The sequence below is a fragment of the Alligator sinensis genome, unplaced genomic scaffold (genome assembly GCF_000455745.1).
Source record: "Alligator sinensis unplaced genomic scaffold, ASM45574v1 scaffold485_1, whole genome shotgun sequence".
NCBI classification, from domain to species: domain Eukaryota; kingdom Metazoa; phylum Chordata; order Crocodylia; family Alligatoridae; genus Alligator; species Alligator sinensis.
Genome location: NW_005842957.1, coordinates 297,031 through 309,124, shown reverse-complemented (window position 1 = coordinate 309,124; position 12,094 = coordinate 297,031). Strand labels below are relative to the sequence as shown.

General features: G+C 41.8%; 1 protein-coding gene across 1 annotated transcript in view; it reads left to right on the top strand.

Annotated features, from left to right (window-relative positions):
- LOC102380368 (rab effector MyRIP) overlaps positions 1–12,094 on the top strand; it is a 222,778-nt gene that overhangs the window by 121,788 nt on the left and 88,896 nt on the right. The window contains 2 exon segments of the mRNA XM_025192653.1: positions 6,595–6,731; positions 11,571–11,651. Coding sequence (XP_025048438.1) covers positions 6,595–6,731; positions 11,571–11,651 — 218 coding nt within the window.

Sequence of the window (12,094 nt, the reverse complement as noted above, 5' to 3'; positions counted from 1 at the left end):
TTCAGCACTCTGGGGTGGAGATCATCAGGACCTGCAGATTTAAATACATCTAGTCCCTCCAGAAGTTCCCTGACAAGGTCCTCATTAACCCTAGGCTTGGGTGTGCCACCCACAGGGCCCTCGGGGGTGCCAGTAGGGGAGATATCTGGGTCCCTCCCCAGAAATACGGAGGCAAAGAAATTGTTGAATATGTCAGCAATTTATATGTTGAATATATCTGGTGAGATGACCAGATTTCCTAGCATGTCCTCAGTGAAGTACAGTCTTGTCAGCACCAACCACCATCTCCAGGTATATCAGTAACAGTTACAATCGGTAGTACCAATGACTGCTGACTGCTAAAATGGAATAAAAGGAGCAAGGGAAATCAGAAGCCTGAAGTAACTTTGTCCTAACTTTCATAACCAGTTTTCTCCAATGGAGAAGGGTAGAAATATAACAGTAATGGGAAACATTTTCAGCTTTCCCCAGCAGCAGAGGTTAGGAACATTGTGGTAATTGGCACCTTACCAGGTTGGAGAGAGTGCTCCTAGAATATTGGTTTAATAATTTATCATTTGAGTGAAGCAATTCTTAAGTGATGTTCTGTGCAAGAAACATCCTTAGTTAAGAAACACCTGCTGCTACCTTCTCTCTGCCCATACACAATAACTCAGTTTTATCTATCATGAGGCTCTTGTGTTTACATCAGCATCAGCAGTTGAAAACCAAAGTGCCTATGCCTCCACAGTCTCAATAGGCAAAGCTGAATGAAACTCAACAAGACAAGATGTAGCATTTGTCCCTTTTGTGACACCATTCTGGTAAGACTGGCAACCAGTCCTCGTCTATATCCAATTGATTTTGTCCATAATGTGAACAGAACCTTCAAAACATTCTGTTGAACTAAAAGTTGCCTTAAACTCATGCATTCACCTGTTTGTCCCGAGCCCAGCACAGGTTTGCTAATTAGAACTACACAGATATCATAAAAGAGAAAATGCTTTCTGGCTGGCCTGGGCAAAATGTTTATCACCCTGTTCTAACATCAATCCTAATTCTTTCTATTGTAGATCAACAGGATACTGGCATGATATGTAAAGTTGCCCTAGAGAAAACAGATTTACATCCAGCTCTGTCAAGATATATATTACCGTTACTATTATTTGCATAATGATGGATTACTTGAATTCCATAATAACTCATGGTTAACTTGTGTAGTTCATTGCCACAAAGAGGTGGTGGAGGCAGATAGCATAGCCAGGTTAAAAAAGGGACTAGATAAATTCAAAGATAATAGAGCTATTAATGGTTATTGAACAGAACAGTTGAAGATGTTTGCCCTGGTATCTCTAAACCAATAATGGTATATGCTAGGAAGAGTTCTGAATAAGGGATAAATCATTCTAGATATATCCAGCTCAGTGCTCTCCCTGTATAGCATCTGCTTCAGCCACTGTTGGAGACAAGATACTGGGCTAGATGGATCATTGGTCTGACCCAGTATAGAACTTCTTACGTTCTTATGTTCCTAACCCAGGGGCCCAAGTCAGGTTTAGGACATAATTGCTCCAGGCACTGTGTGAACAGAGACACATACTGCTCTCAATAAAGTGGAAGACAGGGCATATAGAAAAAAGAGTGCTTATGTTCCATATATGTATTTTCTTGATTTGTTATTTGCAGGATTGCAGCAAATGCAAAATTACTAATTTGCAGTTTGAATATGATGTCCAGGAATTCAGAGAAACAGTGTTGTCACTTTCTTTTGTAGTTTTCACTCAACATTAACAGTTCATAGATACAGGTTAGAAAACATTTTTTCAGTGATGGCATAAAAGTGGACTAGAATATACCTGCTTTATGCTTGGCTATATTCCATTTAGCAGTCTACTGCATCTCCTTAAGACTGAAGGGAGACTGATAGGAGCATTTAGTGAAACTGCTGGGCTATATGTTGAATAATGGGCTTGGTCACAACACTGAATCTCTGGAGCTAATTGACAGAATATAAAATCATATAGCCAGGCCTCTCAAAGGAAAAGACAATTTGTTGTCAAATAATGGATATAAGAGAAAAATTAGGTATTGTTGTTTGCCTCATACATGTGGAGAAAATGCAGGCTATCTGAAGATTTGTCTTATAATAGTATAAGAATGATATTTTAGTTGTGATGTTCCAGAACTGAGAGAGGCAAGGATTTCTTACACTGTTATTTTTTATTGGATCAACTGTATAGTTGAGATAAAGTTAGACAAGCTTTCAAATGCAAAAGACATTTTTCATCAGGTCTTATCAATACAAACCAAGCACAGCATAGTAAAAAATAGTTGTAGGAATGTGTGTAAGAAGTTGCCAGAGGTAGCAAACACACACTTATCAGAAGAAAAGAATCTGATTATTGGAAGATCAACATCTATCAAAGGAGAAGGAGGATCACTCTCACCTTTGATGTGTGGAAATAATTCATGAGTCCGGTATATTACAATGTGCCAAATTTGTCACTATTCTCTGCCTGCTCCATGACATGTGAGCAGTGGTTCTCAGTAATGGATCTCTTACAGAACCCTTTGAGATTAAAATAGGAGTTAAGCAGGGCTGTGTCATTGCTCCAACATTCTTCTCAATATTCTTTGCCATGGTGCTACATCTGACCACCAACAAGCTTCCAGCCAGAGTGGAGCTGGAACTACCAAATGGATGATAAGCTGTTTAACCTCAGCTTACTCTGAGCCAAAACCAAGACCACCCCAACCTCAATCATTGAGCTCCAGTAAGCTAAGGATACTGTCATGTGTGCTCACTTGGAGGCAGACTTTCAAGCAATCATTGACTCTTTATTGAGGCATACAAGAAAATAGGACTGATGCTTGACATTCAAAAGGCTAAGATCCTCTACCAACAATCTCCTAATAAACAGTCCCCAGCTCCAGTAATCCAGTACCACAGTGAGACTCTGGAGAATGTTGAGTATTTCCCGTACCTCAGAAGCCATCTCTCTCAGAAGGCTGACATTGACTAAGAAATCTAACATCACCTCAAACATAGAAGTGCAGCCTTTGGACACCTGAAGAAATGGGTGTTCAAAGATCACAACATTAGATCCAAAACCAAGCTCATTTTTTATCATGCAGTTGTGATCCCCACCTTGGTGTATGGAACTGAGACATGGACAACATACAGGAGATATCTAAAATTGTTGGAGAAGTACCGTCAATACTGGCTGCAGAAGATGTTCTGAATCCAGTGGGAAGACAAACACACTGTTAGTATCCTCCTGCAAACAAATGCCATGAGTATCGAGGCAATGATCATCTGACATCAACTTCATTGCTATGTTATCCAGATGTCCAGCTGTAGGCTTCTGAAATAAATTTTACCCTCCCAGCTCAACCAAGGCATGTGCTCAAGAGAAGAGCAGAGAGAGCATTTCAGGGATATCCTCAAGGCCAACTTAAAAAAATGCAACATAGATGTCAACTTGTGGGAGACTGTAACCCAGGACCGCCCCAAATGAAGGAGAAGTCTGCTGCAGGGATCTCAGTACTTTGAAATCTCATGACAACAAGCGATGGAAAAGCAGGAGTGGCAGAAAGTGTGTTGCGGACCAAATCAAGAATCCAGTGCTACCCACCCCACACAAACACAGGTCCAAACTGCAGTAGAGACTGTCAGTCCTGGATAGGCTTCATCAGCCATCTTCAGACATAAAGATAAGATGATCATGGAAGACAATCCTCCTCAACTGTGATCCTGCCAAAGAACATGCCCTAAAACTAATATCAATATTACGTCCATGGTTCTTAGTATCTAGCCAGGTTTTGAATGTATGCTCCCAAGTTAGTCTTTTAAATGTGGTAGGTAGATTTTCTTTGAGTACAAGGATAGTGAGGTAAGAGAGGGTGTGGTTGTTCTGTGCAAAATATGCTCCTACTGGTATATGTGTGTCTCTGTTCTTTATATTTTTTCTGTGAGAGTTCATTCTGATGTGTACTTATGATTTAGTTTCACCCACATATTTACCATGAGGACATTTGCTGTATTAGAATAGATATATCATTCTGGGAAAGGCATGTATAGGAACCATGGATTCTGATTATTTTGTTATGTGGAGTGTTGACTGTCTTGGCAGTGGAGATGTTGACAGGTTAAGCATTTCTTGCCAAGGCAAGGTTGTGTCCCATTTGATGTCTGTTGGGCAGTGGGGAGTTTGCTTCTGATGAACAGTTGGGTAAGGTTGTGGGGTTGTTTGAAAGCCCAGAGAAAGAGGGGCTGGGAATATTTCTCTCAAGCTAAGTACAGACAGTCAAAATCCCAACGCTGAATTAATTCAGTCTTCTCAGGTTAGTCTAAACTGTGAAGACTGAACCAATAAGCAAGTGAACATACATTCACTTTTTATTCTGCAATTGCAGCCACATGCCTGCAGTGGCCCATGTCAGAAGCCAGGGGGGTGCTAGAGTATGCCTTCTTGCTCAGCTGGAGCAGACAGCTTAAATCTGGAGGGGGTCTAGAACAGAAGTTCAGTAAACTGATTTAACTTAAATCAGTTAAGTTTAATACTACATTCATCCAGGTTTATCTTAAACCAGTTTTGGCCATTTCTGAAAGCAATTTATTTGCACTGAACTTTTGCTGTTACAGATTTGAACTGGTTTCTGATCACTTATACCAGTTTATCTGTAAGTTCTGTCCCTAGCCTCAAAGTCTGATCTTAGCTGAGTATAGACTACTGTTGTTTGATGACTATTCTGATTGGTTACAGTGTGTGGTGGTATGTGACCATCCAGGGTTTATGTTTCCAGGAGGGGTTTTTAGTTTGATTGGGAGGAGATAGTTTTAAACCTGTGGTGGAAGTCAATAAATGAGTCCAGGTGTTGGTCTGGATCATGAAAATATCATTTATGTAACACAGATATAGAGCAGGTTTGGTCGTGCAGTTTTCTAGAATTTTTTTTCTCCAGGTGATTCATGAAAAGGTTGACATCTTTGTGCCCACAGCTGTGCCCATGGTTTGGAGAAAGTGATGATTTTTTTTTTAAGTGAAGTTGTGGGTGAGGTTGAAGTGGATGAGTTGTGCAATGTGTTGTTGCAAATCGGAGTCTACTCCATGTTCTTGTAGTTTTTTCAGGTGGCAGCTGAGCCTTCCTGGTGAGAGATGTTAGTGTACAGGCTGGTGCCATCCATGGTTGTAAGTATGGTCTTCTCAGGGAGGTTGTTGCTATTCTAGATTTTGTTGAGAAAGTCTGTGGTGTCCTATAGAAAACTTGCTCTTGTAAAAATCCTAGCTTTATCTTATGATTACATTATTTTTCCTCTTTGGTCAAGATATTTTTAAACAAGGGAATCTTTTGGTATTCAGGGTTTATTTTAGGTGTTTACACATAAATGTAGGAGGCTAACTTTAACCATTCAGGCTTGGAAAACATATGCCCCTTATTTTTAATTTATTTTTACTAACTAAAAACAGTTTTATAAGGGGGGAAGGGAAATCCTTTGATCTTTGCAACCACATTATACTAAATGCTAAATAGGATGTTCTTGTGTCACATCAGAATATGCCAGTCACTTTGCTACCTATAATCTGAAGGCGTGGCATAAAGTAAATAAATTGATGTGGCAGTAAACAATTAAATGTGTCAGTTCAAATTGTGACAAATCATGCTGGTGCTGATTCACACTTGCTGATGCAAACACTGCTTTTTTCACCTGAGGGTACTGCTCAGAGAATGCAGCTTTAAGTTTAGGCTGTGCTGTGGATTCATAGAGGCCCTTTCAAGATTTCATCTCCTTTTGGGACTATAAATCATTAATTTTGGGCTGCACCCTCTGACTTTCCTCTATGGTGGACCAGCCATCCTTCCTTCAACAGGTGAGGGGTATAAAGATACCAAGCAAAGAGTCATTAGCTTGTGGATTTATAATAAAATATGATACCAAAAGTGCTTACAACCAATATTTTCTGTGTCTTTTGGAACCTGATCCAAAGCCCAGCAATCCAACGTTTTGGATCTAGCCACTCAGTGTGATTTGTTTTGTTTCCACGAAGAGAAGAGGTGCCAAATCTGTTTTTCATGTTGATATTGGGAAGCAATGTAGAGTTTTACAGGATCTTTTGGCTTATCACAAGCATAAGAACAAAATAATACATTCCAATGTGATTATACTTTATGTATATTATTGATTGAGATTTATGACACCTTGGACCAAGCTACAACTATGGATGTTACTCAGTAAATTTTTATATTCACTGCTTTTTGCTTAAGCTGAGATAAGATTATTTGTTTAGGCTTTGCCCAACCTGTTATTTTCTGTAAATGTGTGTGATGGTATACATTTGTGAAAACTAACCAAATAGTTTGATATGATAATAAACAAAACTACGAATATATAGATACTTACTGTTAGCTAGAATTCCAGTACTTATGTTGCCAAATAATCAGACTTATCCAAGCTAAAACTAAGAAACTGTGATTAGAAAGGTAAATATTATACTACAAGGCTCAAAAGAATTTGGTAGATACTGTTTTTAAGGAAGGCGAGGAAAGTGTTTGAGGTTTTTTATGTAGGATCATTTTACACAATCTGAAATGTTCTTTATTTGTTTTCTTTAGACTCCTAAGGACCCAGTCCCTGGAATGGTTTTATAATAATGTAAAAAGCCGCTTTAAACGTTTTGGGAGTGCTAAAGTCCTGAAGAATTTATACAGGAAACACAGACTGGAGAGCGGAGCCTGTTCTGACTTAATAGGTACAGTAGAGTTGTTTTAATTCCTTCTTGGCATATTAGCTTTAATGCACATGATCAGGAATGCAAGACCGCAGCTGGAGGCCCAGGGTGGCTACTGTACCCAGGGACAGCTGCAACTTATGGTTGCAATCATACGGCTGATTTTATGGTACAAGGCATTTTTTCACCCTCTACCTGCATCTGCGCCTGGGGCAGTTGCCTCTGTCACCCTGCCCTAATTATGCCACTGTACATGATGATCCAGTTGAAGTTCTGAGACTTCTGGAAAATAGAAGATATGTAGTGAGTTTTGCAAACAGTGTTTTCTTACAGTCGTGGTGGCATATTTACCGTAACTGACTAGCAAACGATTCAGAACCACAGCCAATTAGAGACAGTTATATCATCTTGGCTTCACTGGCCATATTAATTCATAATGTAATTCCATTGAAATCAGTACAGAGTTTGTGTTTTCCAGGATGTCCTTCCTGAGGATAGGGAATTAAAAAGTAGCAGGAAAGCTGCATGGGCCCGTGTAAAAATTATACATGGTTCTCTTAAGGTATGTCTACATCACCTCCTGACTGTGCTAGAGAAATCTTTAGTGTAGTATAGCCCACCCACTTGATGCACACTAAAACTGGAAATGTATATAATACAGCTACCTTGGCATTGGGCATTGGCTATTAAACATACTATATTTTCTTGCATACAGCATGGCCCCAAATAAAATAGGCAGCTTGTTTTTAGAAGATGGAATGTAGAACATTTTTTTTCCAGAGTCATGGCTGACTGTATGACATAAAATAAACCCTCCTAGGAACACAAAGTATCCAGGAAGTATGGTACCAGGAAATTCATGCTGCTGGCTGCCTCATCTGTACTTTTTCCTCTGTATTTCCCAGACACACCATGTTTCCAGGACACCATACTCTGTCATACAGGGTTAGCTCCCAGACCCTTGCATGGGGAATACCAACACTGTTAGTTCTTTATTGTAAGTAATTATTTATATCAGTTCATGTAAATAAAGTGACGTGTCCACATCCTAAGTCTCATCAAGATACTATCACCAGCTAACTTTCTGGTAGGCAAAAACAGGAACACTCAGCCAACAGCTATGGCTACGAGAGGGCTAACACAGGGCTCCACCATCCTGGCAGCTGCATGGCATGCACAGTGTCTTCGTGCTTGCTGTTTTTCCAGTGAAGAAAACTGTTTCCCTTCTTAAAACAAGCACACCCATTTAGGGGTTTTGGGGCTCAAATGATTTTTTGGGAGGGGAGGAGAGGCGGTGCAGGTTGTATTTGAGAAAATATAGTCCCAGAGACAAGGAGCTTACTGGCATGTGTCCAGTGCCACTCCAAGGTGGCTATATGGTATCTGTTTGCAGGTTTTGTTTCCAGCAAGTGTGCTGTGCCTCACTGTAGTGCTATATAGCAGTTTGGAGGCAGGATAAATATGCAATTAGGGGTGCACCGATAGAGATTTTGGGGGCCAATACCAATAGCTGATTTTTAAGGAGGCATATCGGCTGATACCAATCCGATTTCCAATATAGCTGTGTGCAGTAGAGCTATGCAAAGCTTTGGTAGCTGATTCGATTCAGAGTAGATTTGGCACAATTCGGTGGCTGAATCGCTGAATCTGGAAGCCTCCGATCAGAAGCCTCTGAATTGATACAGAGAGATTCGGAGAAATTTGGCATTTCAGCCATGGACTATACAGGCAGACACAAGGCAGTGCCGGCGGGAGCAGCCGGGGCAGCAGCCAGACAAGCCACAGCTTCTCCCGGGACTGCCAGCTTAAGCCAGGGCTTGTCCAGCTGCTCCCCTAGCCGCTCCCGCTGGCACTGCCTGCCTGTATAGCCTATGGCCAACTAAGATTCGGCACCGAATATCTTTGGATTCAGACGAATCGAATCAGGACACCAATTTGAATCACTGAATTGACTCGCTGCCTCTCCAGATCACCAAATCTGAAGTGAATACTTTCCGCTTCGCGCAGGCCTAGCATGTGGCTGGTAAGTCTGTTGTAGAGGAAAGTGAGGGGGAGGGAAAAGGCATAGAGGGGAAGATCAATGCCCCACATGGTGAGGGAGGGAGGGGGCAGGGAAAGGCACTCCCTCTGGGGCGAGGCAGGGCACAGGATGGAGCCATGGCTCATCCAGGGAGCGCAGGGGGGGGCGGTTCCCACTGCTGCTTGCACCCTGGGAGGACATGTGGGGAGGCATATGCCCCCGGATCTGTGTGGGGTGGGGCAGGCAGGCTGCAGCTGGGGCTGCACCAGGCTCTTCTCGACAGGGACTAGGCTGCGCCTGGTGGGCGGCGGCGGTGCTGGGAGTGGGGCTATTGAAAAATTTGGGCTCTCTGCAGCTCCCTCCATAGCCCCTTCCCAGCACCGCTGCTGCCCGCCCCAAGCCCAGCCCCTACCAAGAAGAGCCTGCCACAGCCCTGGCTCCAGCCTGCAGCTGCAACCCACCCACCCCACCCCACGCAGATCCTGGGGCACATGGCCCCCCCTCCTGTGCTCTCCTGGGGTCTGTGCAGCAGCGGCTTAAGCCATGGCTCTGTTCCATGTCCTGCGTCACCCCAGCTGGGCAGCTGTTGCCCCTGCCCCCTCCCCCCCTCATCACAGGGGGTGTTGATTTGCCCCCACTCTATGCCCCTTCCCTCCCCCCTCCCCTTCCACCACAATGATCTTACGAGCTACATGCAGTTCTCCATGCTGCTGGGCTGTGCTCCTCACTGCTTGAGTGCTGCACTGCAGCTGCATGCATGCACGAGCATTTATTGGCTGCATCAAGCCAATTTCCGATAGAGCCAATTTTCTTTATATCAGTACTGATCCAATATCAGACCGATATATCGGTGCACTTCTACATGCCGTTAAAATTTCTTGGAAATATCTGGCCCATAAACCAAATGAAAAGTCGGTAAGTAGAAGAGGTGATTCCAGTGCTAAAAGATTCTGTTATGATAGGCTGTTTTCTTTTGTGTGTGTAATTGTGTAATATAGCACTAAAGGCCTTAGAGGCTCTTGGCTACCTCCACTATTTTCATCCATTCCCATCTGTTGTGTGCATTCATCCTCCAGTCATCCATATTTAATTTCTATAAGTCTGACAGTACATCATTTAGCTATCTTCATCTCAGTCCTCCAGGCTGCCTCCTCACTTCCAGCTCCCTGAAGAGCAGTGTCTTTGGTGTCCAGATCATGTGCATTGTTTCTGTGTGGCCCAGCCACTGCAGTTGTCATGCTCTGACTTCCTGTCAGGGTTGGGTTTGTGTTCAAGTGATGTAACTTGCTGTTGGTTCTTACTCACCATTCTTATGTTATGGGATCATACTATGCACTAAAGATTTTCTATAAAAACTTTCTTTCAAAGCAATCTAGTTGTTATTTTGTTTGCTTGAGAGAGAATCTAGGATTGATTTCCATAGGTTGTACATGGCCTGATTATGGTTTTATAAACGTGAAACTTCATTTTCTTTAGGATGAACTTGGATGACAGGAGCTTGTGCAGTGCACAGTAGGCTCTATTTCCTGCTTCCAGTCTTCCTTGAATTTCTTCCTTTATATTACCATTCTGTTTTATGAAAGAACCTAATTACTTGAAGTGGGTCACTGGCTTAAAGTTTATGTTGTTCATTGTTATGTGAGGTCCCTGATTTACTGCTGTCTTGTTTACCTGGAAATATTGTGTTTTGACCACATTCACTTGCAGTCCGATTTTCTTTGCTTCATTTGCTTTCTTTTACCTTATCAATTTCTTTTTTTTCTGAAGACTATTCCTTAAGAAGAGAAAGTAATTTTTTTAAGTGGGTGTGAAACGTGGGATAACAACATTAATGTATATACATGCTGAAATCAGAAAAATCAAGGATGGATCCTGCCAAACCATAGTCACTTAGACATTCCTTAGTCCACTAATCTCATTGAATTTTGCCTTTTAAGTGGGACTGCTCACATGTGTAATGACTGTTTACACAAGCAAAGACGTGCAGGATAAACAAGATCTTTCTGTCAAAGTCAAATATCATTGCTAACTTTCTTTTCCTACTATAATTATGACTTTAAAGATACCCCTCATGTTCCATTTGAGAATAAATATGGCTTTAAATGTTTGGGTTTGTCTTATTTATACAGTAGTGCCCTTTAGAAGCCAAAATCTATCGCAAGCCCCAAATGTCACATTAAAAGCAAGTTTGCTGCACTGTTCTTCCCTGCACAAGTGAAGGGACTGCACCCTTTTCCCTTTCACTTCACAAGCTGTTTCCTATATCCAAAATCAACAAAGCCAATGTGAGAAATCTTTCATGTGTTCAAAACTTTTTGCACAAAGGCTGAAGTCGAACAGGATTTTTTAGAATACTCACTTATACAGTAGAATCCTAGTATGCTGCATGGTTAGGTTCCTTATCATCCTGCGAAGATGAGGGTTTGCAAACTACACAGATATATATAGCCACAGCAAACCACTACACAGGAGCACTGAGGTGCACCAGATGTGGCTTTTTTTTCAAAGAACACTACTTCTCTAATTGGCTGCATGGATCCTCAATGAGCTCCAGCTGAGTGAAGAAGTGATGTCCTTTGAAGTAAAAGCTACAGCAGCAGCACAGCTCATCCTTAAGGTGTCAATCCTCTGTAAACGTATAGTTTTGTGAATTACCAAGATATGAATTATCTGGGTTGTACCATATATAAGGTGCAATTAGAAACACGAGCACTGGATTCTAAAAATATATCTGGAAATATATCTAAAAATATAATCCAGTTGAGAGTGAACTGGGTTCTAAAAATATATATGACTCTATCAAGTAATACCAGTATGTGCTGCGATTTCTTTTTGAGCAGAAGGAAGCTTTTTCGAAGGAAGCACAGAAAATGAAGGAAGTGTTTGTGGCAGTGATGCTACATTCTACAGACAGTCTGAAGGTAATTATGCTTAAAATTCCTTTTGACTAAACTGAGGTGTTACATTTTGAGGTACTGGTAAGTAGTAGGGTTATGTGAAATTTTGACGGGTGTTTCATTTTGAAGCTATTTCAACTCATTTCAAGCTCAAAACAGCGAAATCAAAATGAAATGAAAGGCTTCGAAACAGCTTTGAAACGAAATGAGGGCATTCGAAATGTTTTGAAACTTTAGAAACATTTTGAGTTTAGAAGCCAGCTTGCTTGCTAAGAAACTAAGAAGAGGGAGGGGGAAGAGGGGGGAAGGGCTGCTCTGATATTGACATCTAGCTCCTGGTTCGATCCCCCAGCTCTCTGATCACTTCTCTCAGCTCTCTGGTCATTTCCACAGCTCTTCCCAGGGGACAAAGGCCCCTGATCTGCACACAGGGTTTCAGTAGGCTGCTGCTCCAGGCTGGAACTGAC